At 43.5% G+C, this 20,520-nt stretch overlaps 1 protein-coding gene across 1 annotated transcript in view; it reads left to right on the forward strand.

Annotated features, from left to right (window-relative positions):
* Window positions 1–1,236: 1,236 nt before the first annotated feature.
* ATG3 (autophagy related 3) overlaps window positions 1,237–20,520 on the forward strand; it is a 113,181-nt gene continuing 93,897 nt past the window's right edge. Inside the window, exons 1-2 of the mRNA XM_082248529.1 lie at window positions 1,237–1,350; window positions 1,432–1,529. Coding sequence (XP_082104655.1) covers window positions 1,458–1,529 — 72 coding nt within the window. The 5' untranslated portion in view covers window positions 1,237–1,350; window positions 1,432–1,457. The remainder of the gene's footprint in view (window positions 1,351–1,431; window positions 1,530–20,520) is intronic.

Genomic DNA, 20,520 nt, shown 5'->3' on the forward strand with positions numbered 1-20,520 from the left:
ACATGTTTGCTTATTGACAGCACTAAAGGTGGTTGTATCATTTTAAAGCGGAGTTCCAGCCATTTACTCACCTGTCCAACGGTCCAGCGATGCGGCCGCCGGAAGCCTCGATCCTCTCCCTCGGCGCCGGCATCACTGCTGTGGGCACCCGGCTGTTACAGTTTGCGGCTTCACAGCCGGGTACCCACTGCGCATGCGCGAGTCGCGCTGCGCGCCGTGATTGGCCGGCAATCTTCTGGAACCTCTGACGTGTCCCAGAAGATTGCAGGGAGGGAGGGGGAGAGGAGAACTTCCGCTCAGGGCGCCGCGGCGCTCCGAGCGAAAGTGGGAGCGGGTACCTGTCAAAACTAGGTACCCACTCCCCCCCCCAAAAAATGACATGCCAAATGTGGCATGTCGGGGGGTCAGGACTCCCTAAAGCGAAGTTCCACTTTTGGGTGGAACTCCGCTTTAAGCTTTGAGAATGAAAGCTAGATGCAGACTGGTTGCCTTGCACAGCTGCTCCATTCTTAGTAAATCCCCCCCCCCCCCAAAGTATAAATCCACTGTAAATAAAATGACAGTTTTGTATATATGATTTAGATTTGAAAAGCCAAAAAGCCAGCTGATGCTGTGGTAGGCTGCAAATATTAGAATGGAAGGAGCAGAGTTACAGCTGGTAGGGTAATTGGCCCTAGTATGTGTATGTATGAATGTGAGATAAGGACCTTAGACTGTAAGCTCCTTGGACACAGGGAATGATGTGATTGTACAACATATGTGTAAATTGATGGCACGACATAACTACCTGTAATAAATAAATGCTTCCATACATTCCAGATGGGAAATACAAAGTTTGCTTTTTATTCCCATAAATGCCAACTTCCTACTATATGAATGGACTTTAATTCAGCCCAAAGTTAGCAACAGCAGCATTCCCCCGACTTACCTGCAGACTGCTCTCAGCACGGCACACAGAGGAGGAACACGTCACCAAGCACCTGGCACACATCCCACTGTACACCTAACTAGGTAGACCTAAACAACTCCAAGAGGGTACTTCCGGGGTGTGACGCCTTGCGTTCCAAGCCTCGCTTCCGCGTATATGCTATCTTCCTTCTCCCCAGTCTATTATTATAATAGAATACCACCTCGTCTGTTTGGTATTGGTGGCGATAAAAAGTCTATGGCAGACACTGTACTAAATGTTCGTGCCACCGTACTGCTCTAGTGCTGGAGCCCTTCCTACAGCCACGCCCCCTCAGGTCCAGTCCTGCGCAGAGGCTATTTCCGGGCGTGGCGCCCCCATGTGACAGGCAGTGGGGTAAAGAGGCGGAGTAGTGAGGTTCCCCTTAGAAATTCCCCAGGCAGGTGAGAGGGGTTGTCATGGAGACAATGGCGGCCAGCTGTCAGTCCTGTGCTCTCTAACCTGCTTGTTTATTTCCTGTGCAGAACCTCAGTGAGGGGAGAAGAGAGCCATGCAGAACGTCATCAACACAGTGAAGGGGAAGGCTCTGGAGGTAGCCGAGTACTGGACCCCTGTGCTCAAGGTATTCGGGGGGGGGGGGGGCATCAGATGTCTCTGGGGGCTGGGCTCATTGGGGGATGCTGAGTTTATAGAACAACCACCTGTCATAGCTGCTGACTTCTTCTGCCTTATCAGACAGTCCTATACATTCCAGTGCTAAAGGATGACATCCATACACTATACAATCTCATTTAGATTTACCATCAGCCATGGAGCATGCTGCCTGACTGGATACAAATGGAAGGTATTCTTTAGGTTTGTCCTCCCTCTGAATAGCTTTGCATATCTGTAAAGGAGATTGTACAGAGATCTCACAATCAGATTGTATAGTCTATTGCTAGCTTAACTGCTATGTACAGAAATCTCACAATCAGATTGTATAGTCTATTGCTAGCTTAATGGCTATGTACAGAAATCTCACAATCAGATTGTATAGTCTATTGCTAGCTTAATGGCTATGTACAGAAATCTCACTATCAGATTGTATAGTCTATTGCTAGCTTAACTGCTATGTACAGAAATCTCACAATCAGATTGTATAGTCTATTGCTAGCTTAATGGCTATGTACAGAAATCTCACAATCAGATTGTATAGTCTATTGCTAGCCTAACGGCTATGTACAGGAATCTCACAATCAGATTGTATAGTCTGCTGCTAGCTTACTATAATTTGGTGGTACACTCTATGAATAGCCTCCTTTGAGGTGCCCATACACCATATAATCTGATATTGCAATCTCTGCAACCTCCTTTTTTTTTAAATTTTAAATATGCACCCATATGTAATAGGAGGACACGCTTGAACATTAGATTCAATTTGCATCCAGTCAGTCAGGTCTAAGTACTACCTAGTTGATGGTTAATCTAACGGTTGGCACATGTGACGATCTGATTGCGTGATTCTTCACAGATTTGGCCAAGATGATCGAATCTATGAGTTCTTAAAAAGACGTCTACATCAGGGATGAGCTCGGGCGTGTTGGAGTTCGTACGTGCCCGATCCTGCCAGGAAGCCGACACTGCATTCTGCTAATCACAGGCAGTGAGACATTTCCTTCTCCACAACTGCATAGATTGGGAAATGTCTCCCTGCCTGTGATTAGTGGAGTGTGGTGCCGACTTCCTGGCGGGCACGTACGAACTCGATCACAACTGAGCTCATCTCTAGTCTACATCACCGATTGGTTTTGAACAAAACTCATTGATTTGATGATTTTGATCACATCTAATTGAAGGATAGTACAGCTTTTTAAACCAGGGTGCCTTGAGGTTCCTTCAGGGATGCCTTGGCAAAATGCCTAAAAATTGCACAAAAATATAAACAAGCCAGCAGATGGACGAAGCCTGCTTTTTAGTTACACAAAGCCACAGGTTTTCATTGTGTACCATTACAAACCTCCAGCCACCAGCGTGCTAACAACCAGTGATGTCATCAGTTTTAATAAGAAGGGTATTGAATGCCTGCACAGCATCCTTGTTTGACCCCCCTCTGCCCCTCTCTGTCAACAATTTGGTCGTATTAGCTAAGTGATGGAGAGAAACTAAGGGAGAAGAAAAACGTAAGAATACTAGTCGGTACCAGTGTGCAAAAGTGTATTCACTTTATAAGAATGTATTAGAATAGTTTTGTAGATTTTAGAATGGGGTGCCTTGAGATTGTCCATCATTTTAGAGGGTGCCTCAACTGGAAATAAAAAAGGTTGAGAAACACTGGGATAGTAGATAGATTTATATGGTTCAGTGCCGGTTCACACTTCAGCGATGTCAGACATCCCATGTGATTCGGAGCGCACTGCTCTGCAAATCACATGCGATGTCTGTGCGTTGCGAATTCAGCCATACAGATTGTATAGCTAAATTTGCATTGCATTCGGAACAAAGTCACACAGGACCCTTTTTTTTTTTTTGGTCTGCTCCAGAATCTGATCGCATGAGTGTTCATACCCATGCGATCCGATTCATGTTTGAACTGACAGTTCGCACTGTGATATGCAAACTGATCTGGGGGTGTCGTTAACTTTGTATTGACAGTCCAGCGACTCACATATGGCAGTGTGAACTGCGTGCAAGTTGAATGCGATGCGGGAACCGGCAATAAGTGTATATATGTGCAACACCGCGCTAATTCTATTATTTAATAGAGTTGCTCGCATTACAATGGACAAAACATTGCAACAAACATGTGATAGAGTACAGCGCTGAGAAAACATCAATAAATATAAAAGTTAATCGTGAAGTGGAAAAGTGCCAACAATAAAGTCCATATGGTGTAAAAGAAAGTCCACAACAATATATAATGTAGTAGGAGGAAATTGGAATGAAGATCCCAGTGCAAGTTTGATGGTATAAGTCAGCCTTGCCACCAAACGTGTTTAACCACTTCTGGACTGAAATGTTTTCCCCCTTAATGACCAGGCCATTTTTTGCAATACGGCACTGCGTTACTTTAACTGACAATTGCGCGGTCTTGCGACGCTGTACCAAAAAAAAAAAATTGATGTCCTTTTTTTACACAAATAGAGCTTTTTGGTGGTTTTTGATCACCTGTTCAATTTCTATTTTTTGCGCTATAAACAAAAAAAGAGCGACAATTCTGGGGGAAAAAAACTTATTTTTTACTTTCTGCTATAAAACATCCCCAATAAAAAAAAAAATGTAAAAATCTAATTTTTTTTCATAATTTTAGGCCAATATGTATTCTGCTACATATTTTTGGTAAAAAAAAAAAATCCCAATAAGCGTATATTGATTTGGTTTGCGCAAAAGCTGTCACGTCTACAAACTAAGGGAAAGATTATTTATTGTGGTTTTTTTTTTTTTTTTTTTGCGGGACTGTGATATTGCGGCAGACAGATCGTACACCTAACTGACATTTTTGACACTTTTGGGGGGGACCAGTGACATTGCTACAGTAATCAGTGTTAAAAAAATATGCACTTTTACTGTACTAATGACACTGGTAGGGGAGGGGTTAACACCAGGGGCGATTAAAGGGTTAAATGTGTCCCTAGGGGGTGTTTTCTAACTGTTTGGGGGATTGGCTTGCTACATGAACACAGAGACCCGTGTTACTAAATAGGAGGAAGACAGGATCCTTGTGTTCATTAATGACTGAAAAGCAGTCTGCCGTGTTTACAATGGCAGACCGCCATTCTGTCTCCACAGGGAGCGATCACGGGTGCCCGACGGCAATTGCGGCTGTCGGACCCGCTGATTGTCGCCCACTGTAGCCAATCGGGGCGTGCCCCCACTAGCGGTCCCACAATATGACGTACAGTTACGTCGTTTCACGGACAGAGCTGACTTGCCACAGTGTATGTACTGCGGTCGGCAAGTGCGCAAATCACCGCTGTGTACCATCCACCACTCCTATGGATTCACTGCTTACCAGAGAATATGGACTCAGATACCATAAGCACTGAGTCAACCGCATTAAGGTATAGCCAGGGATGGTGCATACAGGTAACTGGAAATTTCACAACTTCATTCCATAGTAGGACCGCCACTTAGGGAACAGTCTTGTGCAGTGCGTTGAAACCTAGGGATAAATAAAGCCTCCAAATAGTGTAAAACTGTATCTCAAAATTTATTAAAAAAGGAAAAAAACGTACATCCTATCCAAATAACAAACACTTGTATCATTATCCAACATGTAGAATCAAGGTGCAATAGCCTGAATGCGTTTCGTCTGCTAAGACATCATCTGGGGTCTAAAGATATTCTGGCCATTGTGTGTGTGTGTGTGTGTGTGTATGTATGTATGTATGTATGTGTGTATATATACACACACACACACACACACACACACACACACACACACACACACACACACACACACACACACACACACACACACACTGTGAAATAATTATGGCTGGTGACAAACATTAATAGATCCATGATAAATGATCATTGAAATGATCATTGAAATCTAGGAATGGTCTCATCTTGCAAAAGATAGTATTCTACTGCTTCTAAACCCAAGTGGTGCAGGTGTATAAAGAGGCAAAATACAACCCTCCTGCACTTGGATATTTTCTAGTAACCTGATGGTATCCTTAGTGTCCTTCGGGAAAGAAGAAATTTTTATCACTTGTGGTTGTAGATCGAAATCCACGTGCTGCCCTGTACAGTACGTAATGGAATCTATCCCACTTACAATTGGGCGTCCAGGGTGGATGCGTGGAATTTTTATGTATTTTTGGCAAATACATTGCCGGAATTCTAGGAGCTAAAGGAAAAAGATATGCTTTCTCTTCCTTATCTAAAGTCCCATTGTGGAAACCTTTCTCGTTAAGTTTATTTAGATCTTTTTTATATTTGAGAGTGGGATTATTGGGTAATTCTCTATATGTATGTTCATCACCCAATATTCTGTGCATTTCTCTCAAGTAGACAGTTTTATTTAAAATTACTATTCCGCCCCCCTTATCAGGGGGGCGTATAACTAAATCTTTCTTCTCGCAAAGATTCTTTAACTCTAATTTGAGCTCAGACTGTTTCCGTAACTGACCTGTAGCTGGTCTAAATCTTACAATACAAAATCTTTAACCGCTTTACGACCACCCGCCGCAGATATACTGCGGCAGGCAGCCGCTCCCAGGCAAAACGCCATACATGTACGGCGCTCACTCTCAGGAGTCTAAAGCTGGATACACACTATCCAACTTTTGTGGTTAGATTTCCTTCAGATTTACCTTTTCTATGTAGTGCAAGGGCCTGCCAGATTGCATACAAATTGAAAGTGTTTAGGTTTGACCAATTATTATATGGTTTTAGTAAATCTAAAGGAAAAAGTCTTCAGAAAATCTTATAGTGTGTATGGCCCATAAGGGGCGAGCGTGCGCCGGCGCGCTCCCGCCCTGGCTCGTCAGCGGGGAAGCTGATGCAGCGGGCTCCGATTGCCACCTGACACCCGCGATCGTTCCCCGCTGAGAGAGGACGGTCAGCTGTTGTAAACACAGCCAACCGTCCTTCTCCCTGGGATGATCATAGAGCCCATGTGATCCTGCTATATAGGATCACATGTCTCTATGGTCATTTCAGAAGCCACGCTTCCCCCACAGTTAGAATCACTCCCCTAGGCTCACATTTAACCCCTTGATCACCCACAGGGTTTACCCCTTCCCTGCCAATGGCATTATTACAGTAACAGTCACCATTACTAGTAAAAATAAAAACAATAAAAATGGCATAAACCTTTCTTGTAGTTTTGTAAACATGATAACTTTGGCGCAAACCAATCAAAATACACTTATTGCATTCTTTTTTTTTTTTTAACAAAAATATGTAGCAGAAAACAAATTGGCCTAAAATGTTACATTTTGATTTTGAATTTTTTTTTTTTTGGGAATGTCATATAGCAGAATGGGAAAAATATTGTTTTTTTTTTTTTTTTTTCTTTTTCAAAATTGTCGCTCTTTTTGTTTATAGCGCAAAAAATAAAAATCGCACAGGTGATCAAATACCACCAAAAGAAAGCTCTGTTTGTGGGAAAAAAGGACGTAAATTTCCGTTTGGGTACACTGTTGCGCGACCGTGCAATTGTCCGTTAAAGTTAAAATAAGGCCTGGTCAGGAAGGTGGCAAATCCTTCTGGTCTTAAAGTGGTTAAAGACGTTGATTTTGAGATACAGGTTTCCACTATGTGGAGGCTTTTTTTTATCCCTACGGTTCAACACACTGCACAAGACTGTTCCTTGAGTGGAGGTCCTACTATGGAATGAAGTTGTGAAATTTCCAGAGTTACCTGTATGCACCATCCCTGGCTATACCTGCATGCGGTTAACTGGTATGGTATCTGAGTCTATATTCTCTGGTAAGCAATGAATCCATATAAGTGGGGGATGGTACACAGTGGTGATTGGTGGCAAGACTTAAGCCCCGTACACACGCGTCGATAGTTGGCCGTGAATTTTCGGCCAACGTCCAATCAGCCGATTTTCGGCTTGTTAGTATGATGCTTCTGACAACCGACTCCGACTTTTCGGCCAAAAAAATCTGGTGTGCAGGCTATAAAATTTTTGTTGGCCGTCAACACAACGGCCGATTTTCCGTCAGTCAGTACAGATTTCGGCAGACAAAAATCTGATGAGCAAGACTGGGCATGCTCAGAGAAGAAAAAACACACGGAAAGTAAACCAACACATGACATCACTTCTGAAGTAGATTTTTGTTGGCCGAGAAAATTTGTGTGCAGTCTAGTCACATTCCAACCAACAAAACACCACTCTGGACAAAAGACGGACGATCGGTCGGCCGATAATCGTTGCGCGTGTACGGGGCATAACTTATACCACAAAGTGTGCACTGGAATCTTTATTCCAATTTAATTCTACATTATATATTGTTGTGCACTTTTATTTACACTATATGGACTTTATTGTTGGCATTTTTGCACTTTACGATTCATTTTTATATTTTCATATTTGATATTTTCTCAGCGCTGCACTTTTAATCAGATTTATATGGTTAATAGTGATCTGCTCAGGCAAGTTCGTATTCGTAGTCCTAACCCACCTGAGCAATCTGGCCAGGAAGCCGACACTGCACAAAGCCAATCATAGGCAGTGAGGCATTTCTCGGTCTGTGCTGTTGCGGACATAAGCACGGTCCAATTGCAGTAAAAGTTTTGTCTTCGGCAGTCAGCCCCGGTTCACACTTGTGCGAGTGCCGGGTTCGCATGTAATGTCGGAGCACACTGCTCCTTCATTACATGCGATCGGCTGTGCGGTGCGAGTTTAGCCATACACTTTATATGGCTAAATTCGCACCGCAGCCGCAGCAAACACGCACAGGGACCCTTTTTGGAAGCCGCATCAGGATCGGATCGCACAGTGGTTCACACTTGTGCGATCCGATCCTGTGCGAACTGCACGATCGCACTGCGATATGCGATCAAACTGGGGGTGTCGTTAAGATTACATTGACACCCCCAGCGTATCGCATATGGCAGTGTGCGTGTGCGATGCGGGAACAGGCTGCGGATTCGCAGCCTTCCCGCATCGCATCAGTGTGAACCGGACCTCAGTATATTCTTTTTTTTTTTTTTTTTTTTTCTGCACAACACTGAAAACCCTAATTTCAGCCAATAGTTTTCAGGAGCAAAAATTTTAGTGTATCACTATTAACCCTCCTCTTGTGTTGGTGTCAGAACCGACCCGTTTTCAGGTTTTGAATGTCTATAAGTATCACATAAATTTGTTTATTGCATCAAGATTTTTTTACTTTGTCAGGAACCTCTATTTAAACAATGTAATAGAAAAATAATCCTTTTCACTAAATTATAAAATACTGTGGTGAAAATTAAGACGTTCATGGTGTTAGGGTCAATTCTGACCCAGTCATAATATAGGATTATAGGACACTAATAAGTGCCAAAACTGAAATCATAAACACTCTCTCTGCTTAGTAACACTGACAGCCAATCCCCTCTCAACCCTGTGAGCTGTAGTTAGGGAGGGGCCTATCTCTTTTCCTGCTTGTCTGCTTCTCTAAATAAAGTGAAGAAACATAGGACAAATTCATTTCAGAGTTGCTGACTTTATTTTACCATTTTTTAAATTTGAAAATGAGAGGTATGCTATCAAAAGAAAGGTCTAGGGGTCACACCAAAAATATTAAAACCAATCTTTTCAAGGATAAAGAAGCCTAACAAGGTAACCAAGAGGTAAGAAACAAATTTGATGATAAATAATTATTCAGAGGGTATTTTATGGCTGATTTAAAACACGGGTCAAAACTGACCCTAAACATCATGGATAGTAACAGAATTCTAACATAAGAGGAGGGTTAAACGCTTGTCATCGCAAGGACACACAGAAAACAGTTGTTTCCTGTGTGTCCATTCTCCACTGCAACGCGGCCTGGAGCCGGGATAAAATGCAGATATGTTGCGTTTTATCACAGCGCACTGTACTGAATCGCTTGGTACTGCTGTACAGCGGCATGAATGAAGTGTACATTGTCTATACTTCATATAAAGTTTGTACAAAAAAAAAAGCTGTGTGATGCGCTGAATCGTTGGTAATGGACAGCTGCCAGAGCAATAAAGAGCTCTGGCAGCTGTCTGCAGTGTCTGCATGCCTCGGCCATTATGCTTAGCTTTGCTAAGAATAAAATGAAACCCCTCCCTGTGTTTGGTGCACAGTACTGAACGCCACCCATTCATGTCAATACATGCGGTGGTGTGGGTTTTTTGGAGTTGAAACAGGCAGTGAGGAGGCAACATAACCCCTCTCACTGGGGTCTACAACATTTTCCTTCAGAGTTTCTTATCGTGTGTACGGGCTTTTAGTGCCGGTTCACACTTCCGCGTTTGCGGAGATCGCATGTAATTCGGAGCGCACTGCTCCTAATTACATGCGAACTGATGTGCGGATGCGAGTTCAGCCATACACTTTGTATGGCTGAATTCGCACTGTATCCGCACCAAACACGCACATGAGGCTTTTTTTGAGCCGCAGTAGAATCGGATCGCATAGTGGTCCACACTTGTGCGATCGGATTCTGTGCGTACTTGCAGATCGCACTGCGATATGCGATCGCAACTGGGGGTGTCGTTAATTTTTAATTGACCCCCCCCTGCGTATTGCATATGGCAGTGTGAACTGCCAGGGGTGCGGATGCGATGCGGGAACACGCTGCATATTCCCGCATCGCAGATGTGTGAACCGGCACTCAGTGACAGTGGTCACCTAGGCAGTTAGTGAGGGTGGGAAACTTAAAGGCATTCTAAACCCTTCCCCCACACACTTGCACCTTTTTGTTTTTCACCAGCATAAGATGTACATTGACCATGTGGTTTCTTGGTGTCATTAGTTGCCTTGTATGCACAGCCTATAGTAGGACGAATCTTCACATTCCTGTGTCAGCAGTTTCTGTTTGTCCTCAAACATAAAGCATGCAACATGGCACTGCACAGGTTTAAAGTATAACAAAAAAAAAAGGCACTTTTTTTTTTTTTTTTTTTTTTAGTTTTGGTTAGAGTGGAGAGGGATTATAACATCTTTTAGGTTTTTTTTTTTTTTTTAGCTGTCTGTGCCCCCGTTAGGGATATTCATCCTCTCTATATTTCCTATTTACCATTCTCCTCAAAAGTGGAAAAAAAAATCCCATATTTTGGTTGTTCCCATAAAAGTAATGAGTGAAAATTTTCCAACGGGAATGCTAGTCCTGGTGACCTGGGGGTCCCCAAGAGATTCCCTTAATTTGCAGGGGTTTCCTGATTTGTCTATGGGGCAGAAGTGAAGGGAAATCTCCCCAATGGGACAAAGATAGCAAAAACAAACCTTACAGTGGTTATAACCCTCCTTTTTCTATCCAAAATGAAAACAAAGTTTTGCCTATAGTTCTACTTTAATGCATGACCTCTGTCTGTAGTCTGAGACCTGACACTTTCTGTGAAGGAACTATATATATATATATATATATATATATATATATATATATATATACCACAATCCCTGTGTCTCTCATATTAGTGTATATTCTTTGTGACACAGAGCAGATGGCAACATCTACATTGGGCATTGTGTGGCCAGAAAACAAGTTGTCTTGTCCCTTTTGGTGCATAGGAACCAGCTAGCACTCACTACCATGGACATGGGACAGGGGAATCCATCAGCCATGAAACCACATACTGCACACCACTTGAGCTCATCATTAGGTAAGGCAAACAAATGACATAGGGAATAGAACTACCCTAATACCTAGGTAAAAACAACAAAAACATACTAAAAAAGGAAAATGCCATTACCAGGGGTTTAACCTCCTACTGTATCTAAAACTTTAGATACACTTCAGGCGGAATATTTCAGGGAAAAAAATTCTGCAGGTAGAAATTTTTTATTTTTTTTTCTTCTCTGTGTCAGGAAAACTTGTCAGAAGTTACTCATGCTGATACCAGAGGAATATAAAAAAAAAAACCTGTGTGCAGCAGCTCCCCTCTCAGCCCCCCAAATACTTACTTGAGCGCATCTTTATCCAGTGATCTTGCAAGGAGTTTCTCAGCTGCCCGTGACTCCCCTCCTCATTGGCTGAGACAGCAGCCACGGTAAAAATTCATAAAGGAAATGGTTTGCTTGGACCATTAAAGTCATAGTATTCCTAAAGTTAGGCTTTAGGTGATTATATAAACCCTACATTTATTTTTCACTATAATTGGCAGCATATCTCACTGTATACAGCTTTTTATTTAGATTCTCTATTTTCATTTTAATCAGTTGACAATCTGGAGATCTGCCAGTGACAACGCTTCCTGTTGCGGGCACACAATACCTTAAAATCTATTTGTTGTCAGCCATCCATTAGTCCTAGTTTTAGTTTACACTCAATTTATTCCCTAAAATCACCCTCCTATTGTCAGTGATTTAGGTTGGCAGTGGGGATGTAGTAGTGCTGGGTTTGTTTACATTTGATTACAATGGGTTTTCGAAAGAGCTGCATTCACACTTGAGCGTAGTGTTTTCGCACCTTTTTTACTGCGATTTTCAGGCGTTTTTGGAGGCAGGCATTGACATCTATCAAAAACGCTGGTAATCAGCCCAAAAAGAAGCTCATGTACTTTTTTCAGCTACAGGCGTTTTGCTTCAGGCGTTAAAACGCTCAGATGTGAACAGGGGCCATTTAAATGAATGGGGTTTTACTTGTTGGGCGTTTTGGAACGTTTTTTTTTTTTTTTTAGAATTTTTGGAGATGAAAAACGCTCAAACTCCCAGGTGTGAATGGAGCCTAAGGCTGGGGCGATTTGTTCAGGTGACCTAGTCGCCAGGAAAAAAAAAAAAAAAAATAGACCCCTTATCCATTAGAGGCCTTTTGGGTCTGGTATAGATTTGGAGGTGAACCCCCCCCCCTCACTCAAAATCTATACTAGACCCTTATCTGAGCATGCATGCAACCCGGCAGGTCAGGAAAGGAGGGGACGTGTGAGCCCTCCACCCCCCCCCCCCCCTACAAACTGAAAAACGCACTAAAAAAAGCATAGGTGTGAATGTAGGGTGAAACCACTTGAGCGTTGCATGAATGCTGAACCACACCTGAGTGTTTTTGTTGGCCACATTCTCTCTTTTATGGCTGCAGACTAATTGCAGCTTGCAACAGGATAATTCATTGAGTCAAAAAGTATGCATCATCATAAGCTGGTTTTATGAACAAGGCAATGACTTTATTATACTCCTAATGGTCTTCACATTTATCAGTCTGATGGAGCACCTTTTGTAAAAAGGTAGAATGGGATGGTTCACAGCTTGAATTATTGGCCTACAAAGTATCTGATGCCATCAAGTCAGCATAAGCCAAAATATATCCATAACAATTCCAGCACTTTGTTGAATTTAGGCTTTCTGACGACAGAAGGGGTCCTACTCTGTAGTTCATGAAGTGGCTCTATAGTACATATGTTACCCAAATCACATGGTAAACTAAAATAAGTTCATTAATCAGTCACCCTTTTAGGACTCGTGCAACAGCGTGTTTTTCCCGCCGCTTTTAGGAGCGTCAGGTGTTTTTAACCGGTTGCCGACCGCCGCACGACTATATACTGCGGCGGTCAGCCCCGGCCAGGCAGAGTGACGTAGCGGTACGTCACTAGCCTTCGCCGCTCTGGTGCGCGCGCACCCGCGGTCCCGCCGATGACTGACTCGATTGGGTTCAGAACCGATCAGTCATCAGGTCCAGGCCAATCATTTTTGGTCTGGACCTGTTGATCGGTCCTGCCCAATCAGATCTCCCTCTAAGCCTGTGAAATGTAAACACAGGCTTAGAGGAGATGTGCCCTCCCCTCCCAACGGTCTTTTTGGATCCAGCGTGAGAGGAGAGCACATCTAATTGTAAGTACAGCACCAAGCACGTACATACACAGTTAGATAGGCACATTTCACCCCCGATCGCCCCCCCAATTAACCCCTACAGCACCTGACACAACACACACTATATACAGCATATAGCATATACCTATATACCTGTATAAGTGTGATTTGTGAACAGGTGTAGCCCTTGCGACCCCCCCCTTTTCCACTCAAATTACCCCCCACCCCCCCCTAATAAAGATTTAACCCACTGATCTCCCCTGACCCCCCCCTGATCACCGCCGTTAACCCCTACACCCTCTGTCACATCAGCACTAATACAAACGCAATATACGGTGTTATTGTATTTTTGTATTAGTGTCATTGTGATCAGAATTAGCGCAGGCGACTAAGTTTCTGTCCCAAGAAGGTTTAGGGTCCCCGCCACCCGCCCAATAAAGATTTAAGCCCCTGACCCCCCCCTGATCACTCCTACACCCCCTGCCATAACACACACCGTATACAGTATATAGCATTTTGCTATATACCCGTATAAGTGTGATTTGTGGTCAGGTCTAGCGCTTGCGACCCCCTTTTTTCCACTTGAATTACCCGCCACCCCCCCTAATAAAGATTTGAGCCCCTAATCTCCCCTGACCCCCCCTGATCACCGCTAGTTAACCCCTACACCCTCTGTCACATCAGCACTAATACAAACGTAATATACTGTGTTTTTGTATTTTTGTATTAGTGTGATTGTGATCAGAATTAGCGCAGGCGACTAAGTTTGTGTCCTAAGGAGGTTTAGGGTCCCCGCCACCCGCCCAATAAAGATTTAATCCCCTGATCCCCCCCTGATCACCCCTACACCCCCTGCCACAACGCACACTGTATACAGTATATAGCATTTTCTATATACCCGTATAAGTGTGACTTGTGACCAGGTTTAGCGCTTGCCACCGTTCCTTTTATCCGTAGGATACCCGCCAGCCCCTTCCAATAAAGATTTAAACCCCTGATCCCCCCCTGATCACATCCCGTTAACCCCTACACCCTCTGTCACATTAGCACTAATACACACATAATATACTGTTTTTACTGTATTTTGTATTAGTGTCATTGTGACTTGAGGTTGCTCTAGCTAGCTAGTTTCTTTCCCAAAGGAGGTTTAGGGTCCCCGCCACCCCCCCCCCCCAGATCCCCGGCGCATAGTTTAGAAGTAACCCCTTGATTACCACACACGCACGCACGCACCTACACTTCCATTTCTAGTATAGTGTTTGAACAGATCAATATCTGATCTGATTAGAGCTATACTAGCGCCCCCATAGTTTAGGGTTCCCAAAACGCGGTGTTTGCACGATCAGCACTGATTCCGGCCAGCACCTGCGTTTAACCCTTTCACCCAGGTAAGTGTAGTAATCAATAGATTACTGTCACTTACAAAAAACACAAGCCACAAAACCGCTGTGTTAGCAGAGTCAGGCCTGATCCCTGCTAGCATTAGCAGTTTTTTTGGTAGCGCTTGAAATAGTCTTCGACAACCAGGTGCTTTTATTACCTGTGAGTCGCATCACTGTACGGGTAAATTTAGTTACCAAAATGTCTAAACGTTCGTACAGTGATGAAGCTATTTACAGTATAATGACCATGTCAGGTGAGAGCGATGGGGAAGCCTCACCGGCAGAATCAGGGTCAGTATACGAACCAGATGACAGCAGCGGCTCCCTGACAGACAGCTCCGACGACAGATGGGTCCCTGTTAGACCCAGGCGTACCCGACCCCATTCTGGTGTTGTTGAAATGCAGGAATCGCAGGGTGCTCGTATGGAGCAGAGTGTGGGTACTAGTGCCGCTCATTTTTCTGGCGACCTGGCAAGCGCCAGCGGCCTAGTACAACCTGGACCTAGTACAACCAGCACTGCAGTAAGACCTGGTGACGTGGCGAGTCCCCTAAGTGCAGTTGAAGCTGGTGCGGTGGCTAGCACAAGTAGTGGCCCGCAGCCACCGCGTATTCGAAGACAGGCCCGTAGAGCCCATAGTGCCCTCCCTGATGCGCTGGCATATCCCAATTGGCAACCCACTGATTCTACAGCGCCAGTACTTCCCCCATTCACCGCCCAACCTGGAATCCACGTGGAGACAGCTGGTTTTACGCCCCTGAACTTTTTTGAGCTGTTCTTCACGGAAGATCTTTTCAGATCTATTGTGGATCAATCAAATTTATATGCTCAACAATTTATCGCCGCCAACCCAAATTCGCACCTTGCCAGACGATTCGGCTGGAATCCTATAACGGTTTCCGAATTTAAGAATGTTTCTGGGCCTTTCCCTCCACATGGGCATAACTAAACAAAGTGAATTGCGGCTATATTGGTCCACTAGCCCAGCTCACCATATGCGCATGTACTCTGCCTCCATGTCCAGGGGGAGATACGAGCAAATTCTGCGATTTATGCATTTCAGCGACAATGAAATCTGTCGTCCTCGGGGAGACCCTGCATACGATCGGCTCCACAAAATTCGGCCCCTCATAGACCACTTCAATCAGCGGTTTGCAGCCTTGTTTACCCCCGAACAAGTTGTCTGCATTGACGAGTCCCTGATTAAATTTACTGGCCGTCTTGCTATCAAACAGTACCTCCCCAGCAAGCGTGCCAGATACGGGGTCAAGTTGTATAAGCTCTGTGACAGGGCCACAGGCTATACAGTTAATTTCCGTGTCTATGAGGGAAAAGATAGCACTGTGGAGCCCCCGAACTGCCCAGACTACATAGGGAGCAGCGGTAAGATTGTTTGGGACTTGGTGTCACCCTTATCCGGAAAGGGGTACCATTTGTACGTGGACAATTTTTACACAAGCGTGCCACTATTTAGTCACCTGCTTGATTTACAAATTGGCGCATGTGGCACCGTGCGACCTAATCGCCGGGGCTTCCCCCAACGGCTTGTAAATTCCCGTCTTAGTCGGGGGGCGAGAGCCTGCTTGAAAACGGACAAATTGCTTGCGGTGAAGTGGAAGGATACACGGGATGTTTATGTTCTGTCCTCCCTTCACGCAGACACGACAGTCCAAATCCCTACGGCAACTGGCGTTATGGAGAAACCCCTCTGTGTCCACGAATATAACCTTAACATGGGAGGGGTGGACCTTAACGACCAGCTTTTGGCGCCGTATTTAGTTGCCCGTAAAGCCAGACGCTGGTACAAAAAAGTGTCTGTTTACCTTTTCCAATTGGCTATGCTGAACGCCTTTGTCCTATACAGGGCGTCAGGACGAACTGGACCCTTCCGGGAATTCCAGGAAGCGGTCATCCTTGCCTACCTGTACCCAGGAGGCATGCCTGCCCAACTTCCCCTTCCAGATGCAGTGAGCCGGCTGCATGAGAGGCATTTTCCTTATGCCCTCCCGAGTACCCCTACCCAAATACGACCCCAAAGACGATGTCGTGTCTGTAGCAGGCGCGGATTTAGGCGTGACACCCGTTATTATTGTCCCAAATGTCCTGACCAACCTGGTCTCTGCATCGGGGAATGTTTTGAGCGCTACCATACACTAGTGGAGTATTAGTGTAGGGTACAGCACGACACAGTGTAGGGCACACAAACACAGGGTCTCGAAGGATGTTGGATGTCCATCGACATTTTGAGAGACCCAAGCTGGAAGAGAAGATCGCACTCCCTCCCAAATCAAGAAATAAAGGAACAGTTAGAAAGTAAAATAAAAGGATCCAAAAACTGTTGTGGTGTCAGTAATTTTATATGTCCTTCTACTCCTTCCTACTATACTTTTTTCAATGTCCTTTGTTTGTTTTTTCATTCTTTTGTGACCTGTTTCTCTTGCAGGTAATTGTCGGCTACCACGCATTGATTTTATATATTCTGACACAAACAGCGTTTGCGCTCAGCATATATGGATACCTTTGCTGATAGCAGCTGTGGTGATTTTCTGATTTCAGCACTGCAGTTAAAATCTTATTTTGGTATACGTGGATAGCGCCGTGTATACCCATCATTAAATTCAGTGGGTGGTTGTTTGGGCGGTTAATGATGAGAATCCAAAAACTTTTGTTGTGTCAGTCATTTTATATGTCCTACTCTTCCTAATGTACTTTTTTTTAATGTACTTTGTTTGTTTTTTCATTCTTTTGTGACCTGTTTCTCTTGCAGGTACTCGTCGGCTACCACGCATTGATTTTATATATTCTGACACAAACAGTGTTTGCGCTCAGCATATATGGATACCTTTGCTGATAACAGCTGTGGTGATTTTCTGATTTCAGCACTGCAGTTAAAATCCTATTTTGGTATACGAGGGATAGTGTCGTGTATACCCATCATTAAATTCAGTGGGTGGTTGTTTGGGCGGTTAATGATGAGTAATACTACGCATTATTCCTGTGCTGATTTCTGATAGGTTCTCTTTTTTTCCGTTCAGCCCACAGGCTGCATGAAAAAAAAAAAACCTATATGCCAAACAAGGACCAGCAATGTACTGGTACGTTGCTGGACTTTGAGTGGTTGTACCAGGATGATGCCTGCAGATTTAGGCATCATCTTGGTATCGTTTTTTACAGCCAGCGGTCGGCTAACATGTAAAAGCAATCCTAGCAGGTAATTGGCCGCTAGACTGCTTTTACATGCAGTGGGAGGGGTCTCCCCCCCCCCCCCCACCGCCCCCTTCCGCAGCCTTCCGTGGTTTTTCTCGGGCTCTCCTGTCCCACCGGTTAACCCGAGAGTGCAGCCGGTGGTTCAGTTATCTAACCATAGAGCTAATTGAAGATTAGAATGGCTCCAATCATCTCTATGGCCTAAGATGCCGGAGGCTACGAGCATTTCATGACTTCTTTTTCGCCAGAAATAAACAGGGCCATTGGGAAATTGGGAAAGTATTTTATCACACCAATTTTGGCGTGGTCAGATACATTAAGGTCAGAGGAGAGATCTAGAGTATAAAAGACCCCAATTTTTTTAAAAAAGAGTACCTGTCACTACCGATTGCTATCATAGGGGATATCTAAATTCACTGTGATAACAATAAAAATGATTTAAAAAAAAAAAATTAAAGGAAAGGTGTCAAAATAACATAAAAAAGCAAAAAAAAAAAAAAAAAATTGAGCCCCCCCCCTTTCCCCCCGTGCTTGCACGCAATGGCACACGCAAGCGTTGGTCTAGTGTCATATGTAAACCGCAATTTCAGCATGCATGTGAGGTATCGCCGCGATCGCCAGATCGAGTGCAGTAATTTTTGCAGTAGACCTCCTCTGTAAGTCTAAAGTGGTAACCTGTAGAGACTTTTAAAGTTTTTAAAAATGTATGTACGTTGTTGCCGCTGCGCAGGCGTGCGCAATTTTTAAAGCATGTCATGTCAGGTGTCTATGAACTCGGCATAAGATCATCTTTTAAATTTTACCAAAAAAATTGGAATTATATAGTGTATTTGTGCAATAAATTTAAAAAAAATGTATTTTTTTCGCAAAAATTGCGTTTGGAAAATCTGTGCGCAAATACCGTGTGACAAAAAAATTTGCAACATCCCCCATTTTATTCTATAGGGCCTCTGCTTTAAAGAAATGTATAATGTTTGGGGGTTCAAAGTAATTTTCTAGTAAAAAAAAAATATTTTTTCATGTAAACAAAAAGGCACAGAAAAGGCTTGGTTTTCAAGTGGTTAGAAGAGTGGGTGATGTGTGGATAAGATTGAGCATAAAATGCCAGGACAGTTCAAACACCCCCCAAATGACCCCTTTTTGAAAAGTAGACACCCAAAGCTATTTGCTGAGAGGCATGGTGAGTCCATGGAATATTTTATATTTTTCTACAAGTGTCGGGAAAATTATTATTTCTTTTTTTTTTTGTTGTTTTTTTACAGAAAGTTGTCACTAAATGGTAGATTGCTCACACATGCCATGTGTATATGTGAAATGACACCCCAAAATACATTCTACTGCTTCTCCTGAGTACAGGGATACCCCATGTGTGAGACTTTTTGGCAGCGTAGCTGTGTACGCGCCCCCGAAAACCAATCCACATCTTCAGGTTTTCTAATGGCGTAAATTGCTGATTTTACCCCTGACTACCTGTCACAGTTTCAGAGGCCCTGAAATTTCAAGATAGCACAAAACCCCCCCAAATGACCCCATTTTGCAAAGTAGACACTCCAAGCTATTGGCTGAGAAGCATGTGAGTCCATGGAATAGTTTATATTTTGCCACAAGTTTCGGGAAAATATTTTTTTTTTTTTTTTTAACACAAAGTTGTCAGTAAATGATATAATGCTCACGCATGCCATGGGTATATGTGAAATGACACCCCAAAATACATTCTGCTGCTTCTCCTGAGTACAGGGATACCCCATGTGTGAGACTTTTTTGCAGTCTAGCCGAGTACAGGACCCCGAAAACCAACCTCCACTTTCAGGCTTTCCAAGGGCGTAAATTGTTGATTTCACTCCTGACTACCTATCACAGTTTCGGAGGCCCTAAAATTCCAAGATAGCACAAAACCCCCCCAAATGACCCAATTTTGCAAAGTAGACACTCCAATCTATTTGCTGAGAGGCATGGTGAGTATTTTGCAGCTCTCATTTTTTTTGGAAAATGAAGAAAAAACAGGAAAATGCATTTTTTTTCCTCTTTTTTCAATTTCCAAAACTTTGTGAGAAAAAGTGAGATCTGCAAAACACTCAACATGCCTCTCTGCAAATAGCTCAGGGTGTCTACTTTCCAAAATGGGGTCATTTGGGGGGGTTTTTTTAGTCATTTTTCAAACACCTGTGACAAAAAAATAAAATATTCAATGAGCTCAACATGCCTCTCAGAACATTCCTTAGGATGTCTACTTTCCAAAAAGTGGTAGTTTGGGGGGGTTTTGTACTGCCCCGCCATTTTAGCACTTCATGAAATGAGATAGGCAGTCAGAAATTAAAGCTTCGTAAATTTCAGTATTTACACCATAGTTTGTAGACGCTATAACTTTTGCGCAAACCAATAAAAATACGCTCATTGATTTTTTTTTTTGTCAAAGACATGTAGCTAAATATATTTTGGCCAAAAAAAATGACATAAATTGAGTATATTGGATATTTTTTAAAAGACAAAGTTGAAAATGTCATTTTTTTGCAAAATTTTCGCTCTTTTTTTATTAATATCGCAAAAAATAAAAAGCGCAGAGGTGATCAAATGCCACCAAAAGAAAGCTCTGTTTGTGGGAAAAAAAGGACGTAAAT

Source organism: Pelophylax lessonae, assembly GCF_965119305.1.
Source record: "Pelophylax lessonae genome assembly, chromosome: 2".
In the NCBI taxonomy this organism is placed as follows: Eukaryota; Metazoa; Chordata; class Amphibia; order Anura; family Ranidae; genus Pelophylax; species Pelophylax lessonae.